The sequence below is a fragment of the Labeo rohita genome, chromosome 9 (assembly GCF_022985175.1).
Source record: "Labeo rohita strain BAU-BD-2019 chromosome 9, IGBB_LRoh.1.0, whole genome shotgun sequence".
NCBI classification, from domain to species: domain Eukaryota; kingdom Metazoa; phylum Chordata; class Actinopteri; order Cypriniformes; family Cyprinidae; genus Labeo; species Labeo rohita.
The window spans coordinates 29938263-29959941 of record NC_066877.1 but is presented as its reverse complement, the minus strand read 5'-3'; the positions used below and the strand labels follow the sequence as shown (position 1 = coordinate 29959941).

Here is a 21679-nt window from a genome sequence, read left to right as displayed (position 1 = left end):
ACAAATCACATGAATCAGTGATTTATTAAAGAGAGCTATTTATTTAATTTCTGAATGAACAAGCCATTTCAACAAATTTAATCGAATGAGTGAATGACTCATAAAGACTGTCAGATTTAGTTCAACTAAATCTGACAGAGTATATTTTCATTAAAAAAAAAAAAAAAATTAATTCTGCCATTATTTACCCTTATGTCATTTCAAACCTTTCTTTTGTGGAACATGAAAGAAGGTATTCTGAAGACAGTTGGTAACAAAGCTGTTTTGGTTACCAATGACTTATGACTATAAACAAAAAAATGCTGATCTTTCTCAAATCATCTTCTTTTATGTTCCATAGTTTACGTTAGGCCATTGCAGCCTAAATGTTTATGTGTAATAAATTCTATGTTGAATCAAATAAAATGTTTTGTTCTAAAGCTACAGTTTGTAATGTCTACTTGTTACTTTCTCATTTAACACAAAATAGCTTTAAATAATCTTTTGTGGGTATTTTCAAAGTCAAATTTATAGATTAGATTAAAAATTTGAATCGACTGACATCCCTACTTTAGTTATAAACCAAAACACCAAGTTATGCATTTTTGGGTCCCATGGTGCTCAAGTTGAGTAGCAGATATTTACATCTGCCCTTAAGAAAATACCAGATGAAGGGATTTTTATTCATGTTGTTATTTAAACATTCAGACCTGCTTTGATGGCGTCCTACCTTGTTTACCTGTAAACAAGGCATTTTTGACATCTGGCCCAGCATGACTGAAGCCCAACCTCCACCGAGGCCTACCGCACTCTGCGACACATTCACAGAAGCAGGTTCATGGAGCAGAACTAACAGCGTGTTAACTTGTGTCCTGGATTACATAAGAGAAGGGGTTGAGTTAGAACTGAAGCACTGGTGGCTGACTGCTTTCTACCCGGGCAGCAAGGGCTGGTTAATGAGTTCGAGGAAGGAGAGGGGCGCGGCTGCATTCTAGAGGCTGAAGTTCACCTAGAGACAATCTGGGAACGAAAAGACAGGAGCGGAGTCCAACACCCGGCTGCCAAGGACAGAAATACACGGCCTAACGAAGGTAGGAAACATTCCCTGGCAATGCACAAAATCGCTTTGAACTGTAAAAACAGAACAGCTATTGATTTCAAAGACTTTTGTTGGAGTTCAAATCATTTAAGGTAAACATCATGCTTTATCTAGTGTGAGAGCTTGTGCAATTGGTTAACCCCTATTGTGGTGCCATTTTATGGTAGAATGTGTGTTGCAGGTTAAGGGAGGGTCTTGTAAGTCATAAATTAGTAAATCCAGAGCAATTTTGAGTGCAATTTGCCCTGTTCCCCATGCATCCTTCACAATGTCATTCACAAAGACTCTACTGTTGGTTGCCAGGGGTCAAACAGAGCACGACAAACAGGGGTGACTCACTAATAATCACCAACCCAGTTTTGATGGTCTGTTTAACTCTCAAAAGATTTGACCAGCTCAGTGGTGCCCGAGTATTTTGTAACCTACTTCACTTGCCAAAAACCTCAGAAAAGATCTAGGTCTGCACTGATGCTATAGACTACAAGAACGCATAGACAGAATATGCCAAGGGAGGCTTTAACTATTTCATTACAAAAAACGTTTGACAAAACATGCACCTATGTATTTTTTAACTTTTTCTACATGTCATGGCATACTTGTTTCATTCGGTAATTATGCATTTGGACTTTGGACTTGTATTAAGATAAACTAGCAGTGAAAGTTTGGACACACCTACTCATTATTTTTTTTTATTACAATTTTCCACATATTATTATTATACTAAAAAATATCAAAGACTATAAAAACACAAATGGATATATTAGTACATTTTAATCAAATGTGACCCTGGACCACAAAACCAGTTATAAGTAGCATGGGTATATTTGTATCAATAGCCAAAAATACATTGCATGGGTCAAAATTATAGATTTTTCTTTAATGACAAAAATCATTAGGATAGTAAGTAAAGATCATGTTTCATGAAGATATTTTGCAAATTTCCCACCGTAAATATATCAAAACGTAATTTTTGGATTAGTAATATGCATTGCTAAGAACTTCATTTGGACAACTTTACAGGCGATTTTCTTAATATTTTGATTTTTTTGCACCCTCAGATTCTAGATTTTCAAATATTGCCAAATATTAAGATTTAATATCTTAACAAACCGTAAATCCTAAATGGAAAGCATATTTATTCAGCTTTCAGATGATGTATAAATCTCAAGTTCAAAAAACTGACAGTTGTGATTGCCTTTGTGGTCCTAGGTCATAAATAAATCTTGGTGAGCATAAGAGACTTTGTTTGAAAAACCCTAGACGCTAACCCTAGAACCAACCATGCTTGGATGCTACTTCTTCACTATCTGCTTCAAAACATTTAAAATGAACTTTTCATTTTGTACAGAAATTCACATAGATGTAATTTATATTTGCCTACAAAACTTTTCAGCATAAGACTCAAGGGTCAAAAAGGTGTTAACATTATGAGACAAGTGTGTCCAGACTTTTGGATGTATTACCACAGAAGTGAAAGTGTTAACCAGTTATACATTCCAGCCCAGATTAGAGCATATTTTTGCACTCGTTGAATATAAGCTTTAAATCAAAGTTATTTTGGTTGGAGAAATATTTTTTTCTAGGATTGCTGTCACAAGACTACTGGCTTTTCAGAAAAGTCCATGACACAAAAAGTCTCTAGTTTAAAAGGATAGTTCAGTTAAAAATTTAAAAATACTCACCCTCATGTTGTTCCAAACCTGTATGACTTTCTTTCTTCTGCAGAACTGAAATATTTTAATGAAAGTTTCAACTGTTTCGAAACCACACAATGAAGGTAAAATGGGAGCAAAAAAAATATCAAAAATATTTTTGAGTTCTGCATAAGAAATCTAATCATACACATTTGAAACAACGACATGATGACAGCATTTTAATTTTTAGGTAAACCAACCAGGTTTCTGACCATATAAGCTGATGTCATCTAATTGCCATTATCTCATAGTTAGATATGACCTCTGGCTTTTGAGCCTCACTATCTCCTTATGTGTATATTTCAGATCAGATATGAAATACAGTATGCAGAGCTAAAGGGAATGCATAACTCATGAATTTCTAAAAATGTCTTATTCTTCCTGGAAAACAATTACTCCTGCTCAAGCAAAGAAATGCATACTGCACTAGGGCTATTTAGAAAATGTCTTCAGGTATAAAAAAGGCTAAATATATGGAATTCCTTAGAATACCTAGAAAAAAAGAATAGATGTTTTAAATAAATAAATAAATGTTTAACAATTCAGTAAAAGGTACGAAAAAAAATAAATAAAAATAAGAATACAATAAAAATAATAATAATAATAATAATTTTTAAATCTATTTTTAAACTATGAAAAATTAAATATAATGCATATAATTTTTTTCCTGTTATAGTCATTAAATATTCAAGAGTGAAAAAACTAAATGGAATTCAGTGGTCAGGAGGAGGTATCAGTGGTGGTCAGTGTACAGTATACATCATGTCAGCAAATTTAAGGAAAATGTAAGGGACAAGTATGCACTGCACCAGATGGGCTGGGGGTGGAGAGGTAAACAAATATATTTGTTTCGCTCTGTTGCTCTACTGAGGAGGGGGGCGAGATGAACAACTTATGCCTGTAACCACAGATATGACACACCTGTATGCATATCACCTGCTCTTGCCATATATGGCCCTGAGTGAATGAACAAAGAGAGAGATAAAAGTACAAGGGTTGTAAAGTAGAGAGAGGGAGAGAAAGTGTTGCACAGTCTCCAACACTGTCTGTGAACCAGCAGCACCTTTACCTGGCTGCTTCTTTCTCGATTCCTCCGGTGGCAGGTGAGTTCCTCTTACACTCGGTCTTTCCATTGCATAAAAAGACTTTAATGCTTTGAGCTTTGATGCTCATTAAAGTGATTCATTAGCCAAGCAGACTGTAAAAGTCGACCCTGTAAAAGAATAAAAAAAGCCCAGTTGTAATTTTAGTGCATAATACAGCAATGCTTCTTATTTGAAATATAAGAATTAAATATACTGTATTTTTATTTAAGCAGCGGTTGTGCCTAAATATTTAGCATGAATTAACATTCTTAATTACATTTCTTTAGTCAGTGACAAAAACAAACAGGAGAAATAACAAAAACGCACTTCAAAAATGCTAATGAGTTTTGTTAACTAACATTAAATATATTTCATAACATATATTGAATCGATTAACTGATTCATTTGAAGTGTTAATGGACAACAAATATATTTCCTAAAAAGTTCCCTAAACATGGTTTCCTAATGGGAACGTTAATTTCCGACCGTCTCTTCTAGAATAAAAGGGCTTTCTAGGTGAAATGTCCTTCGCTTGATATTTGTATACAGTGCATCTGGACATATCTGTTTGCTTTTGAAGTTTGTTATTCATTTTAAAAACATTCAAAAACATCCATTTTCTATGGAGCCTTTATGTTATGCTATTTTTTCTATATTGCATTGTATATTATAAGCTTGCACATATGCTTTGGTCTGAAACAGAAGGTTGCATCATCCATGATGGACAGTTTACAGGAAGAATATTAATCAAGGTTATAGAGAAGGTGTTGGAGATGAGACATGTACACAGCACTGTCAGGCCTGATCAAACACAGGGCGGTTGCATAAAAACTCTGCACACTTTCCTGTTTGCTCTGACACACTGCATGTAGTAATTCTGAAGGCAGATAATTTGCGATATGTCACTGTAACTGTAACAGCACAGCGGAGCTGTTAAGACATTATTGCACTAACAGCATAACTTCCAGGATTTAGTTAAGAAATATGAACCTTTGCACTGGGCTGAGGGTTTGTGAGCAGTGACTTAAGGGTTAGTGCAATCTGCTTGATACAACCCCCTAATAAAACGCAACCATCCAATCAAACAAGAGAGACTGAGTCATCCGTATTATCACACCATATCAACATCTATGCTGCAAGGTACCAAGCAAACAAAGAAATATGTTGATAAGGAAGCTCATAAATTTGGGATATGCAAACAGATAATAATCCTCTAGGGCGTGTATATATATATATATATATATATATATATATGACCCTGGACCACAAAACCAGTCTTAAGTCACTGGGGTATATTTGTAGCAATAGCCAAAAATACATTGTATGGGTCAAAATTACTGGTTTTTCTTTTATGCCAAGAATCATAGTGGGTATATGTTGTATGTGTATATTATTTGCTCGGTTACTTATAATCAATTGATTTAAGTAAAATAATTTTTATGTGAGAAGACAAAGCTACCAAAAATGACCACATATATATAATTAAACCACAACTACAATGAATACGTGTCACATTGACTGAAAGATATCATAACTTTCCATGTAGGAGCTATTATCAGGTGCGATGACCCCACATGATTTGATAGTAGCTTCCTGCCTAATTTGTTAAAAACAACACCACAAATGGATGATAGTAACTATGCAATGGCCAGTTTCTTAAATCAGTGTAACCAGGATGTAGATGTGAGGATAGAGAGGATGTGGTTGGTCCTTTACTTCAAAATGAGAAGTCATTGTTTTGAAACAGAGACACTATTCCTCACTAGCCACATAGTCTGCAGGAGATGAATAGTTTGCACACAACAAAGACAAAGCAAACGCAATATAATCAAATTTTTATAGTCTCCTGACTATCATAAACCATGTGCAACTTCCTTAAGAACATAATAATAGTCTGTTACCTGAGCAGATGTAGAGAATACTTATATAATAAATTATAAAAATAGATCAGTAATGCAATAAAAGTTATTAAATACATCTAATCAATAGCCAGTTCAGTGCAAAAAAAAAAAAAAAAATCTTTGTTTTTCAGTAAAATATTTAAACATCCAATTAAACAAGATATAATAATGTGAAAACCAAACATGCATATGATATATAAGCTTGTTTTCAGAGATTTGATCTTGAATTAAAAATTAAAAAATAGTAAAATAAATATCCTGCATAAAAAATTAAGCTTATTTTTAGAAAGATGTTTAAATTGTATTTTCCTAACAATTATTTTATTTTATAATTATTTATAATACTACTATATATCTTGAACTTAGCTTTTTAGATTAGATTTAATGCATAGATATAATTAAACAATTCTTAATATAGAAAAATAAAACTGCCATTAAAAAGTCTAGTGCCTTTAGAGAATAACAAAAATGTCATAATACATGATTGTCCTTTTCAAGTAAATGTTTCATGTTTTAAGGACGTTTATGGAAAGTAAGACAGATATACTGCTTAGGCAAACAATTATTTGCAGTTTGAACTATGTGCTTGGTACAGAAGATAAAGTGAAGGATTGTGGGATTACACCCACAACCACACTTAGTGATAACTGCGCTAGATATGGACACGTAGTATTTTTACTAGAGATTTGCATCAGATATCTGACACAAGGCTTTCACTTCCTTTCCCAGACGTGGCTGACTATCTTTCTTCCGTAAGTAAGGCTTCAACTGTAGCTTTTGTGACTGGGTTTACTAATGCATGAACTGAAGTGCACTGACTCTTTAGGACGCACCCATCATTAAACATCATTAAACAATATATTATAGTTACAGTTCATGCAGTTTCAAGCTGCTTATTTTCAAAAAAAGTCCAAAAATGACAAAAACACAAGTCTTTTGAAGCCATATTATAGCTTCATGGGATGAGCAAATTTCATTATTACTCATAAAATAGTCATTATTTATCAGAAATCTTCCATTAAATTCCAAGTTTGTACTGTAATATGAAATACGGCACGTTTAAAGACAAAAAAATGTTTTTCTACTATTTTTCTTTGTGTAGATAAAAGAAAACTGTGTGCGTAAACAGCTATAAAAAATATTAGTTTGCGCATGGTTGTGTATTGGAAAGTGAAATTTGATGCACAAACACATTTATGTGTAGTTCATACACAGGACATCTATGGTTTGTAGTTCTAAGAAAACAATTTGGATCATTGAACTCAAGTCATTTCTATCCAACCCTCCCTCTTTTGCTCTTCCAGGTATTTCCTTGAGACTTAAGCTGGCACCATGCCACAGGATGTCAAGACCAATGTTCCCAAAGTCCTCAATAAAACTACACCAGGACTTCAGATATGGAGAGTGGAGGTAAATAGGAATGATATTCTTTTTCAAATCAGGGCATTCAACATCTGAATACTGAAATCTTTAACAAATCACTAATCAGTCTTCTTTTTAAATTATTGGTCAGAATATGGAGCTTGTGCCCTGTCCATCTAGTACACATGGCCAGTTTTTTGAGGGAGACAGCTACATAATACTCTACGTAAGTATCAGCACTTAGTGTCCTGATCGGCTCAAGTGCATTTAAGTTGACAAATACTAAATAAAACATCTCATTTTTAGACTCACAAGACCAGCAACAACTACACCTATGACATCCATTACTGGCTGGGCAAGTACACCTCCCAGGATGAGCAGGGAGCAGCAGCGATATACACCACGCAGATGGATGAACACCTAGGGGGCTCTGCTGTGCAGCATCGTGAGACCCAAGGCCACGAGAGCGCCACCTTCCAAGGATACTTTAAACAGGGCATCATGTAAGCCATCTCCTGACTGATTAACGTGATTAGCATGTGATACAAATGTGCAATTCTGACATTTTTCTCAGGATTCTGAGACATAAACTCGCAAATGCGAGTTATAAAGTAAGCATTGCGTGATATAAACTCACAATTGCAAGAAAAAAAACTCCACGCTTTAAACTTGTAATTCTGAGACATACATTTGCGATTCTGAGAAATAAAGTCAGAACTGAGAGATACAAACTCACAATTCCTTTTTCTTTTTCACAATAATTTTTCACAGAATTGAGAGATAATATATCTTGCAATCTGACATTATAACATGCAATTACAAGTTATTAAATTGCAAGTCAAAATAGTGAGATATAAACTCACAATTCTGAGAACATATCAGTCTTTTTTCCCCCTCAGAATTGGACTTTATAACTCGCAATTGTGACTTTGTCAGAATTGCAAGAAAAAAAGTCTCAATTTCGAGATACAAGCTTGCATTTGCACATTTGCAAGAAAACTTTTTTCTTTAATTTCTTACAATTGTAAGTTTTTTTATTATGCAATACCGAGAAAATAGTCAGAATTGTGAGTTTATATCTCGCAATTCTGACTTTAGAAATCGCAATTGCGAGTTTATTTCCATTCTGAGAAAAAAATCAGATTTGCGAGAAAAAGTCAAAAATGCGAGATTCTTGCATTTGTGTTTTGCGGAAAAAAGATAAAAACGTGCAATTCTGACTTTATTTCTTGCAATTACGAGTTTTTATTTCACTATTTTGACTTCATAACTCGCAATTTGAGTTTATTTCATGCTATTCTTAGGAAAAAAAGTCAGAATTTCTTGTTTATTTCATGCAATTCTGAGAAAAAAGTTAGAAATGCAAGATACAAACTTGCATTTGCGAGCAATCTGAACTGAATCTCGCATTTCTGACTTTTTCTCGCAAATCTGACTTTTCCTTAGAATGGAGATAAACTCGCAATTGCGATTTCTAAAAACAGAATTGGAAGATATAAACTCACAATTCTGACTATTTTCTCAGTATTGCATAATAAAAGAAATAAAATAAATTTAGACTTTTTCTCGCAAATGCAAGTTTGTATCTCACAATTCTGACTGTTTTTCTTGCAAATGCAAGCTTGTATCTCGCAATTCTGACTTTATTTCTTGCAATTATGAGTTTTTATCCAGCAATTCTGATTTATAACTTGCAATTTTGAGTTTTTTATTCAGTGGTGGAAACAGGTCTCCATACATTGTAATGAGAATGTATGGAGTAAAACATTGTCTAATATTGTCTAGTAAAAAATATTGTTCCTAAAAATCACCCTTTATTTAATTTATAAGAATCATCATTTTAAATCTTTTATGTTTTGCTTTTTGGGGTTACTATGATCCTGATGTTGTTGACAGGAGCCATCACTTAGTTTATGGTATAAATGAATCATCTTCAAGGGGAGTTTAGACACACTGCACATACTTTCTGTTAATCATAATTTCCACCACTGAGCCACTCTTTATTTTAAGAATCTGTAAGAAGCATATGACTTTATAATGCTTCTCTTAGTCACAAATGTGGAAGTTTACAAAAACAGACTTCTTCATTTCATTTTACAAGAAGTGATCAACTCTGAGTGAGTAAACATGAGTTATATTTGATAACAATTTTAATATTTTTATTCCAGATACAAAAAAGGTGGAGTCGCATCTGGAATGAAACAAGTGGAGACGAACACATACAACATTCGCAGACTGCTGCATGTGAAGGGAAATAAGCATGTGGTTGCAGGCGAGGTAAGAATAGCCACAGTCACACAGAGGAACTCACAAACCCACTACAACAAAACCAGCGATGAAAAACCCCTGTGACATTTTACTCAACTACACAAAAAAAACAGCTACCCACATTAAGCCTAATTAAAAATCATCCGGTCCATGTTAATTTTAAACTTTTTAAGATACTCTGCATGCAATGCATTTGCTATTTAAACATCTAATGCACACTTAAAAATCCGATATAATACGTGAAATAATTTCATTTAATATCTAAATATTAAATTAAATATTTTTCAATTGTTAGTTCATAAAGCAATAAGCTCCAAGAAGCCATGGTTTACAGTGAATTTATAACAGCTAATGGCGTTGTTAGGCACAATAAAATAAAGTGGAATGATATTAATGATTATTCTTCCGCCAAATAATGTAGTTCCTCAGAAACGGTTGTGGTTGCAACAAAGTGGTTGCCGCGCAACACAAAAATGTAAACAAAGGTGTATGTTTGTAGAGTAATTTACATCAGCTTAGAACACGGCTCAACCAATCAGAATCAAGCACCGGAACTATCCGTTTTATAATGTTAATTTTAACATTTAATAATACATTATTAAAATCAAATGTTTTCTGTTAATATTATGTATATTAGTATGAGCTAACAAAGAGTAGTCATTGTTACTTAATGTTGGTTAATGCATCAAAGGGATAGTTTTCATCATTTACTCACCCTCAAACTATGAATTTCTTTCTTCTGCTGAACACAAAAATAGATATTTTGAACAATGTGGGCAACCAAATAAGTTGCTGGTTCACAATGACTATGAAAGTCAATAGGGACCTTCAACATTTCGGTTACCCACATTCTTCAAAATATCGTCTTATATGTTCAGAAGAAAGCAACACATACAGGTTGAGTACAGGTTTGGTGAGTCAATAATGGCAGAATTTTTGTGTTTTATCCCAGATTAATATGGATATGGAGCTATTTGTAAGAATGTTCCCCCAAAACATGCAAATAATGAGGTTCAATCCCTTTGTGCTCAGGTGGAAATGAGCTGGAACAGCTTTAATCAAGGTGATGTTTTCCTGCTGGACCTGGGGAGCCTGATCATTCAGTGGAATGGACCCAAGAGTAACCGAATGGAGAGGTTAAGGGTAACCAATTAGAATTGATTTGCAATACAAGCATACCCATATTCTATGTATATTAGCGCATTTGCACAGCAAGTTTACTAAATGCTTTTGTTTTCGTAGGGAATGAACCTAGCGAAGGACATTCGTGATCGAGAGAGGGGCGGTCGAGCACAAGTGGCTGTAGTGGAAGGAGACGATGAGAAATCGTCCGAGGAAGCAATGAAATTGATGATTCAAGCACTGGGGGACAGAAGACAAATCAAAGATGCCATCGCAGACAATATCGTGGATGAGAAACTCAAGACCGCCATTAAACTCTTTCAGTAAGTTAAATAGTTGAAAACACAAATTTAAGCATCTGTTGAAAAATACGCACTTCAACTAAAACAATCTTGTATTAAAAGTATTTCAGATGCTGAGGGGAACCTTGTAGTGCAAGAAGTGGCGGTGAAACCTTTAACACAAGAACTACTGAAAACTGAGGTATAACAAACTCTGACCACTGACCCAAACTAAACACCGCAGAGCATAAAGCAATTCTGCATAAAGGCCATCATGATAGCAAAGGTTCCAGTGATATATATATAATTATAAACTGTCAAACGTCACTATGTCAAAGTGCACAGGACATTCCACTGATCACACATGATGAAATAGTAAGGATCATAAAAGAGTTAACCCATGATAAGAGGTACTCTGCATCAGCATAATTTGTACACTTACATAGTGAATGCCTGTCAAGATAAGACAGAACTATAAGAAACACAGTCATGCTCACAACGCAGTTTGAACTGCTTCTTTAGCTGAACATAACTTCAAGACATAAAGCACGTTTGATGAGAGAAACGTATTGCGAGACTTGATTTTATTAATCAGGAACTGACTGCATTGTGAAAAGCGAAAGTAAAAGCTAAGGAGGGAGTTGAATAGTTAGAGGAAATAAGCTGAAAAGAAAGAAAAGCTTGACTTTAACGACAAAAGAAAATTGTTTCAGATGTATTTTGATTAAAAATAATGAAAAACTAAATAACATGCACCAATGAATGAGCATGATAAGACTAAAAGCATACTTAAACAGCAAACTGAATAAAATCTTAAGTTGAAAAGGACAAAATGTTGACTTGAAATGGAGAAGTGGAACAGAAAAGGCACCCAGAAAGCAAGCAAGCTGTATGCATGATAAATGCTTTTCAAATGCTATTTGAGTGCATAATGCTTATTTTGATGTGCAATATGCAAAGCTGTTGTTATGGCTGATGTTATAAAGGGTCTCTCAAAAAAAAAAGATACTGCATGCCTATAAAAGAACTCGACACTGGAGGGAATGGAGGGAAACTATGGCAACTGACATCTGATTTCTGTTACAGGACTGCTATCTGCTGGATCAAGGCGGAATAAAGATCTTCATCTGGAAGGGCAAAAAGGCATCAAAAACTGAGAGAGCAGAATCTCTGAAGAAAGCAGAGGTCAGTTTGGAGTCTCAGCTAACATTAATGAATCACTAATCAAAGTATGATTTTCACAATAGGCCTCAGTTACCAACTACGTATGTGCAAAACGTGTGCAAAAAAAAATGCTGGGTTAAAAAAAAAACCCAACTTGGGTTATATGGCAACCCAGCGCTGGGTAAATATAGGACAGAACACTTGCTGGGTTTTTTTTTGGCCCAGCTGGCTGGGTTAAAAGTTTTTTACCAAATATGCTGGGTTATTTTATTTAAGACAACTGTTGTTTAAAAATTATTATATTGCTGGCTTAAAATGCACTGGAACAATGATGATTAAATAAGGCCCATTATTTCTAACTGCACCAAATGTTAATGTAATCACATCAAATTCTTGTTAAAGAAACACTTCGTCCTCTCACGTCACGTTTTATTGTTTTAGGCCTACATAAAGGCAAAAGGATATCCTGCATCCACCTATGTGGAAACAGTAAGTGAAGGAGCAGAATCATCAGTGTTCAAGCAACTCTTCCAGAAGTGGACGGACAAGGGACAGACAGTTGGAATGGGCACTACTCACAGTCCAGGAAAAATAGGTGAGTATGGTTTACCAAAGTAAAGATTCACACTAAAGCACTTAAGCACTTAGATTAAAGAACAATACATCCTAATTTATACAACTGTAAACATAGTCATTAACTGTAACATTTAAGCCTAAAATGCCATGTGAGGATTCAAATTAGTGAATCACTTTTTTGAATCAGTTTCTTTACATGAACAAAATGATTCACTGGAATTAAGTTGTCTTTTGACCACAATATATGAGTGAGAAAATTTTTTTTAAATTCAAGCAGAAAATCTAAACATAAAAACATTCAAAATAATAACAAAAACTTATCTCACAAAAAAACAACCCAGCACTTCTCAAATGACAAATACTATGCAGGAGAAGATCATCTATTTAAGAAAAAGGCAGCGTTCATACAGGATGTGTTCTTGTGTTAAAACCATCTGTGGTGAGACCCAAATAAAAAAATAAAAAAAAATACTTGACATCCGTTTGCTCTTTGTACACATGGCAACAATTTAAAAAATAGCATAGACAAAATGCAACAATGCACCCTGTATAAGTGCACCATCTTGTGCTACATGATTCTGACTCTACTATGCTATGATTTCTGCATTCTGTAGCCAAGGTTGAGCAAGTCAAGTTTGATGCCACCTCGATGCATGCCAGACCTGACTTGGCTGCACAGCAGAAAATGGTGGATGATGGGACGGGCGAAGTCGAGGTCAGTGAAATGACCTTTTATTGCCTTACATTCATCTCAGTGAAACAGAACTCACTACATGCGTGTGTTCATCCCTCAGGTATGGAGGATAGAGGACAGTGAGCTTGTCCCCGTGGAGAGGAAGTGGCTCGGCCACTTCTACGGTGGGGACTGTTACCTCATTCTTTACAAATATGAAGTCAACAACAAACTACACTACATTCTGTACATGTGGCAAGTAAGTGCCTCTTCCGTTTTCATTTAATCATTCTAAATTGTAACTTCTTTTTAATTCCACTTTCTTACTTACTCTTACTTTAAAATTGGAATTCTGCATCCTGCAGTTTGAATTCAAATTCAATTCAAATGATTATATTTAAATATAATCAATTTAACTGGAATTTAACAGGCATTCTCAGTTCAGTTCTAAATGTTGATTGCATTTTAGGGCCGCCATGCAAGTACAGCGGAGCTGACAGCTTCTGCATACCAGGCTGTGATCCTGGACCAGAAGTACAATGGAGAACCTGTGCAGGTCCGCGTCCCCATGGGAAAGGAACCTATGCATCTAATGGCCATTTTTAAGAACAAAATGGTTGTTTATGAGGTAAGTCTGTCAGCCTGTTTCTCTACAAGCAAGTCTTTCGTTGTAACAATGGAAACAGAAAACAAAAAACACTTCCTGTTTTAAAAATTACTTTCTGTTCTTTAAAAACAAAAAAAGTTACCAAATAAAAACTACAGCTTGCCATTGGGGCAGTATCTTCAAAAGTACAACTCTGTCCCCAATCACTTCATAAAAGGTGCTTATTATAAAAATTAGTGTGCATATTAGTACCTTAGAATACTAATATGCCCCTTTTCTGGGTAGTTAAAGATACAAAGACCTTCATCTAACCAAGTTTAATTTGTAAGAACAATTAAAGTAAGCTATTCATAGCCTGGCAAGAAAAGTGTGAAATGTGTGGTGCCTTGAAAACAACTGAGGTGAGGCTGTGAAATAAGGGGTGTTTTGGAAACAATTTTGTAAGAAGCCGCTAGTGATGCAAAAATGACACACTTTACCTTTATGCCTTGCAGTGCATGCATTCACCACTTTTGTTTTTGCAAATGACAGGAAGGAAGTTCCAGAGAAGGCTCCTCCCACACTCAGCCACCAGTAAGTCTGTTTCAAGTCCATGGAACAAATGAGTACAACACACGTGCCATTGAGGTGCCTCCACGCTCATCTTGTCTGAACTCCAACGATGTGTTTGTGCTCAGCACTGAGAGATGCTGCTACCTGTGGTACGGCAAGGTTGGTAGTTTCAAATGCTAACGATATCTTGTCACCATGGAATTACAAAGTTCTATCTGACTTTTTTGTCAAAATTGAATTATTCATTTATTCTTATTCTGTTACAACTTATTTACATTATGTGATGTTTCTTTTGTAAGCTGTGTACATTTTGGGCCTTTTTTTTAGAAAACAAAAAGGGTTTAATCGTCAATATAGAAGTCTATTGAAAATCAAAAACTCAAAAACTCATTTTGCGATATTGAAGCTCATAGTTAAGAAGTTGTTTCTGCATATTTTCTAAATATTTGCCTTAAATAATACTGTGCAGGGCTGCAGTGGAGACGAGAGAGAGATGGCCAAAATGCTGGCTGACATCATTTCCAAGAGGGAGAAGAATGTTATTGCAGAGGGTCAGGAACCAGCTGACTTCTGGGTAAGCCTTGGTGGAAAGTCGCAGTATGCCAACAGCAAAAGGTACAGTAACATTTGCACATTGTACATTGCAAAAGAAAAAAAAAGATCCGCTAAATCCTGTTGAGTTGCTTTGTTGTCTACATAGTGAAGCTACATTCTAAGGCTGCATCCTAACGCAAATAGAACCTCATAAACATTTTGAAATGCTGTATATACTGTAGATTCTATATTAAACAAATACAGTGCAACAGTCAGGTTCCATAAGTAAAAATTTTTTGAAAGGAGAACTCCACTTCCAGAACGACAATTTACAAATAATTTACTCACCCCATTGTCATCAAATATGTTTATGTCTTTCTGTCTTCAGCTGTAAAGAAATTATGTTTTTCGAGAAAAGTATTTCAGGATTTTTCTCCATATAAAGGAATTCATTGGTGCCCCGATTTTGAACTTCAAAGGGCTCTAAACGATCCAAGCCGAGGAAGAAGGGTCTTATCTAGCGAAACGATCAGCCTTATTTTTTTTCTGAAAAATAAAAATTTGTATACTTTTTAAGCACAAAAGCTTGTGTAGCACAGATTCTGGGATGCGTGTCCACAATACTGCGAATTAGTGATGGGTCGTTCTTGAACGATTTGTTCATTTTGAACGAATCTTTAATTTGACTCGGGAAGAACGAGTCATCTTGGGGAGTGATTCGTTTAGTTGCGCATACGCAACATCCTATTAGGTTCTGTACTGGAATCTACTGGTCTTGTTTGTAGTGTGATCAACGTTTGTGTAAGCAGTAGATGTGTTAGGGAAGTAACACGTAACATTTTAATTAAATTTTGTTAAAATTAACAAAATGACTAGAAAAAAGATTTGTTCATTTTTCTGAACGAGACTCAAATGTCAGAGTCGGTAAAACGATCTGAACTTCCCATCACTAATACAAATCACATCTAAGTTCATCATCTGTGTACTCCGGCTCAAAAAGGTAGAGAATGGCGAAAAACTCCATCTTATTTTCTCCTACAACTTCAGAATTGCCCGACATTGTTGTACCTTTTTGTTTGTAAACAGCGTTTGACTTACTTGCACTTCCTTAGTCTTTGAGCACTCGCTTTGTAAACACTGGGTCTGTAGTTTCGCCTATGTTCTGCGTGACCTTTCAACATGATTCAATAGTACGTAGCATCGTGAACGTGCATCCCAGAGCCTGTGCTACACAAGCTTTTGTCCTGAAATCCTGAAATGCTTTCCTCAAAAAACATAATTTCTTCACGACTGAAAACAGAAAGACATGAACATCTTGGATGACAAGGGGGTGAGTAAATTATTTGTGAATTGTTGTTCTGGAAGTGGAGTTCTCCTTTAACGGTAGCTTGTAAATCTAGGACTTCTTGTGAGCTCTGAGATTGTTAATTAATTTATAATATACATTATATATTATACATACACACCTTCAAATGAATACTTATATATTTCTCTTTCATTTCAATACGTCATTAAAACTGTTAACCATCTTGCTTTTTGTCCGTACTTTCTGTATTTTTTGCTTCAAATAAAAGTTGTGATGTTGTGATTTAATTCTTGTTGGTTTGGTTCATGGCACTTAATGCTTTAAAAGGATAGTTTACCCAAGACAAAAAAATGTATATTTTGGTCAATGTTGATAACCAAACAGTTGCTGGTAGCCATTTACTTCCACTGTAGGACTGGGTTTTGACACAAATTTTATGATTTGATTCGCCTGAAATTCAATTTTATTCTGGTTCGATTCAGTTCAGTTTTATATTGATTATTTTGGACATATAATCAGGTACAGAAAATGGCAAATTTTCTTAAGGTAAAAAAAAAATCTCTCAACTAATGCTGTAAAATATACATGAGCGTCAGTTGGTATTACTTTACTATAATACTGAAGGTAAAATTAACTGATTTGATATTGTAAATTACACTCAATTACACTCAGCTTTTTTATAATGAAGTTATAATACTAACTTCACAATTACAGAATTATATTTATACTCCAATTAGTTTTTTAAAAAATATAAACATTTAAATGGTGATTTACTTAGATTGTTTAAATTAATTCAAACAAAGTACATACATGGTGCAAATATTTAGCAAAATTCTAATATGTAGAGTTCATTTTCATTATCATTCATTATCATTTCATAATCATTCTGATTAACAGTTTTATTGTCACTGAATATGTTTTTTCTGAGGTAAATGTGACCTTATGTGACATATTGTTTACAAACTTTTATATTTACATCTTTCTGCGCTTGAAACACTAATTAAGCAATTACATGAGACAGGAAGCGGATTTCAGTAAGTTGTGCTCTTTCTTTTAACATACCTTCTGATGTTTATTCATGTTTATTTAGTGCATTTATTGTTTGAATATTGTAATAAAATGGACAGAATTTTAAATCTGAGCCTTTGTTTTATATCAAAAGTAACAAATCATAAAGCTATTTGCGATTCATTGGATGGGAGGTGCGCTACGTTCATTAACTGAAAATAAGCTAGACTAATCAGTTGTTTGGCAAAAATGAGAACCGATTATAATTGACAAATCGATATTTTTACCCAGCCCTATTCCATAGTATTTTTTTAATACTATGGAAATCAATGGCTATCAGAAACTGTCTAGTTAGTGGTCACTGTTGCACTCTATAGTGCTCTTCGAATGAAGAACACAGGAGAGTGATATAGACAATTGATCGATTTCAATCCACCTATTTCTTCCCGTAAGTGTTTGTGCTGGCCATTTGTAAATTTTATGGGTGTGGCTTTCGGTCTCATACGCATCCAGCTAATCTGGCCGTACAAAACAGCTCGTTTTGCTGCTTGATATTGCAAATTCATGCGTCTTACCATGTTATTTTAATGTATTATCTTAATTATGAGCACACTGCTTTGTAGTGCAAACAGTTTTACCGATTACTGCATGTTGTTATTCTTCTCGCTATTTCCCTATAGTGGATAATGAACTGGGAGTCTCACCCATAGGCTTACTTCCGCACTGAGGGAAAAGATGGATAGGATTTAGCCTTGGGGATGCATTTTGGCATTGATTTCCTTGCAAAGGATATATGCAATGCTGTCTACATAGGCAGTTCACATGTGTTAGGACACAGCCTATATGTTTCTTCTATTCTCAGACTTCAGGATGAGAACAGCAGTATCACACCCCGGCTTTTTGAGTGCTCCAACCAGACAGGTCGCTTTATAGCGACAGAGATTACAAACTTCAACCAAGATGACCTGGATGAGGACGACGTGATGTTGCTGGACATCTGGGATCAGGTAAATGTCAGGGTGGTTTTCTCTATTCTTAATTGTTCATACCGTATCCAGACCACTATCGCAGTACAACTATGTTCTGTCAGGTGTACCTGTGGATCGGCAAAGGTGCCAATGACAAGGAGAGACATGACGCAGTGGTTACAGCACAAGAATATCTGAAATCCCATCCTGCGGGGCGTGACCTGGATACGCCTATTCTAGTGGTGAAGCAAGGGTTTGAGCCGCCCACTTTTACAGGCTGGTTCCAAGCCTGGGACCCACAAAAGTGGAGTGTAAGTAGATGACATGAGTTTACCTTCTTTTGGAATGATAACTTGCTTCGGCACAGGTGATGAATGTTTTTTATTCCCTTTTAGGGTGGGAAAACATATGACCAGCTTAAATCAGAGCTTGGGACTGCAACTGATCTCATCAAAATTACTGTGGTAGGTTATTAATTCTTCGAATGGTAGCATTTCCCTAGCCCAAGGTCATGGGTTCAGGAAATGCATGAACTGATAAAATCCACAGTATAACTTGAATGTTCTTTAGCTCTTTAGGCAAAAAGCACATTCTAAATGTACAGTAACAACTGAAACTGAGAATGTCGTTTTCACAGGATTTCACCAAACCAACCTCAAACCAAACCAACTCAAGCAATTCAACTCAAGTGGGTCAAGTGGTTAATGTACCCCTCCCTGTCACAGAAACCTTCCCTCCAGAGAAGCTGGTGAACATTCAGACAGAAGACCTGCCTGATGGTGTCGACCCCACAAGAAAAGAGGTAAACTCTTGATCTACAGACATATTTACTAACCTTTACTTTACCTTTGTATATATTTTTTGATATTTTCGTTTTATATACACTACCAGTCAAAAGTTTTTGAACAGTAAGATTTTTAAAAAAGTCTCTTCTGCTCACCAAGCATGCATTTATTTGATCCAAAGTACAACAAAAACTAAAATTTAAAATAAGAGTTTTCTATTTGAATATATTTTAAAATGTAATTTATTCCTGTGATTTCAAAGTTAAATTTTAGCATAAATACTCCAACCACATGAGCCTTAAGAAATTATTCTAATATTCTGATTTATTGCTTTAAAAACATTTATTATTAAGTTTACAGCTGAGTAGAATTTTTTCAGGTTTCTGCAGCATTTATCTGAAATAGAAATCTTTCGTAACATTATAAATGTCTTTTTTATCACTTTTGATCAATTTAAAGCATCAAATAAAAGTATTAATTAAAACAAATACTGACTCCAAGCTTTTGAATGGTATAGTGGTTAATGTTACAAAAGCTTTTTATTTCAGATAAATGCTGATCTTTGGATCATTCTATTTATCAAAGAATCCTGAAAAAATGTACTTAACTGTTTTAAATAATAATAGTAATTTGTTGTTGTTGTTTCTTGAACAGCAAATCAGCATATTAGAATGATTTCTGAAGGATCTTGTGAAATTACATTTTAAAATATAATAAAATAGAAAACAGTTATTTTAAATAGTAAAATATTTTAGAATTGTACTGTTTTTGTTGTACTTTGGATCAAATAAATGCAGGCTTGAAGAGCAGAAGAGACTTCTTTAAAAACATTGAAAATCTTACTGTTCAAATACTTTTGACTGGTAGAACATATTATATATACACACACATATTTTACATACCCACCCACACTCATAGATATATATGAAATGAAATACGAAATTACTTAAAATAAATAAATTACAAAAAAAAAAAAAAAAGATATTTTGAGAAATTAGATATTTTATGATTTTTATGATTGGGTTGTAACCTTATTTTATTTTTATTTTTATTTTTTTTGGGACAATTAAGCTTTTTTGCATGATAAATGAGGTATTTTCATTACTGTAATGCAATAAATCCCAATCTTATTTAACTTTATTATTATTATGATTATTAATAATAATTTTACATTTATGCCCTTAACTTTTCTTATTGAAATAAATAGTAATATAACAATTAAAAAGTCTTAATAGGACTAATATAGGCACACTTTATTTTCTTATTTGATTTTGGGGTCAAATATGTTTTGAAAGATTCATCCACTGATAAAACTAACACACACCTCCTTCATTGATGCAGGACTATCTGTCAAACGAAGACTTTAGCCTGATCATGGGGATTTCTCGGATGGATTTCTATGCTATGCCATCCTGGAAGCAGCTGAACCTGAAGAAAGCAAAGGGCCTGTTTTAGGATGGGCAATGCATCCCTGTTCTACTAAACAGACTTCCTGTCATGCTAAACTGTATGAATGATAGTAGTAATGTGATGCAAAAACACTACAGTCAGGATTATTTCCTTTCAGAGTTTTTAGATTTCATGTTTACATATAATTACTCTATTTAAATGTATTGTTTTGCACATGCAAAATGATTTATTTCAAATTGCCATATGTTATAAAGCAGAATAAATCATATTGTATAATTTTTAACAGAAAATATGGGCAATATGGGAAAATGAAGTTTGCAGATCTGTCTTTTTTACACAGGGATTTGTATTAAAGCTGCATGGTAAACTTCCAATGTAATCTTTCCTTAATGCATCTCAAGGGGAAACCTTCAAGCACTGACTAAAAGCCGCCTTATGCTTAAGTGGCTTAAGCACTACAATAAATTTTAATATATTTCAACAACAATTACAATTTGTGGGGTTAATCATGTATACTGAGAATTAATAATAAAAGAAACTTGGAGACTACTGTATACTGTCTAATGTGCAATTTCCATTGGTATTAATCATTTACTGCGTACAAGAGGCACACCACCTGTCTAATGGAAACGTCAATAAACAGAAAAAAAATGGTAATGGAAAATCTTTTGTTGCCTCTTCACTAATGCAAATATTATACATTAACTTATGCACAAATTCAATAAGGCATTGTAAAACTTTTCTGTGGCCCTAAGCAAAGCATGTGCATCTTAATGTAACAAAACAATATACTTGTGACAAAACACTTTTCATTTAAATACCACAGAGATCAAAGTTTGAGAATGGTAGTCAAATGAGGGCAGGCTACTAGTTACTTAGAAAAGCTATCTGCAGATGTACTATCATTCTGGCTGTGAGAAGAAAACGCCCTTTAATCCAGTCTAGACTAGTTTTCTGGTCTTCAAAATGTTTATTTATTTGAAGGCAGCAAAACCAGCCTGAATAGCCTGGGAGACTAGACAAAACCAATAAACCTTTTTAAGCTTGTTTAAGCTATTCTTTCACCTGGGATATAGTTAACACAATGAGTTTAATCTGTGTCGTGACAAACTTTGAAAAACAGTCAGTCATTTAAACAGGTGGAATTACCTCACACACCTCGAAGCACAGAAAAATAATGATTACGAATAAATGCTAACTAAATACATGAAAATGTCTAATATGTGAGTCATAAATACATATATCCGTGAGAAACGATGCAAATACCAACCTTGAGGTGGTTGTAATGGGTACAGCAAACTTTAG

At 34.5% G+C, this 21679-nt stretch overlaps 1 protein-coding gene across 2 annotated transcripts; it reads left to right on the top strand.

Annotated features, from left to right (window-relative positions):
• Window positions 1-907: 907 nt before the first annotated feature.
• vil1 (villin 1) lies at window positions 908-20928 on the top strand. Of its 2 annotated transcripts, none has more exons than XM_051119559.1 (20): window positions 908-1070; window positions 7063-7168; window positions 7272-7346; window positions 7427-7623; window positions 9289-9397; window positions 10421-10531; window positions 10631-10833; window positions 10915-10993; window positions 11878-11976; window positions 12397-12550; window positions 13146-13246; window positions 13326-13463; window positions 13674-13832; window positions 14343-14522; window positions 14833-14978; window positions 18074-18218; window positions 18302-18490; window positions 18575-18643; window positions 18817-18981; window positions 20306-20928. In XM_051119559.1, the coding sequence occupies exons 2-20, from the start codon at window positions 7091-7093 to the stop codon at window positions 20417-20419; spliced, it is 2511 nt and encodes an 836-aa protein (XP_050975516.1). In that variant the 5' UTR covers window positions 908-1070; window positions 7063-7090; the 3' UTR covers window positions 20420-20928. The 2 variants fall into 2 exon arrangements, with proteins under 2 accessions (XP_050975516.1, XP_050975517.1); XM_051119560.1 differs by lacking the exon at window positions 908-1070 and adding an exon at window positions 3785-3875.
• Window positions 20929-21679: the final 751 nt, after the last annotated feature.

Coding starts and splice junctions, on each gene's coding strand:
- vil1 (XM_051119559.1), top strand. CDS start 7,091: ATGCCACAGGATGTCAAGACCAATGTTCCCAAAGTCCTCAATAAAACT. Junction 7,347..7,426: donor ACAGCTACATAATACTCTAC/GTAAGTATCAGC, acceptor TCTCATTTTTAG/ACTCACAAGACCAGCAACAA. Junction 12,551..13,145: donor TCACAGTCCAGGAAAAATAG/GTGAGTATGGTT, acceptor TGCATTCTGTAG/CCAAGGTTGAGCAAGTCAAG.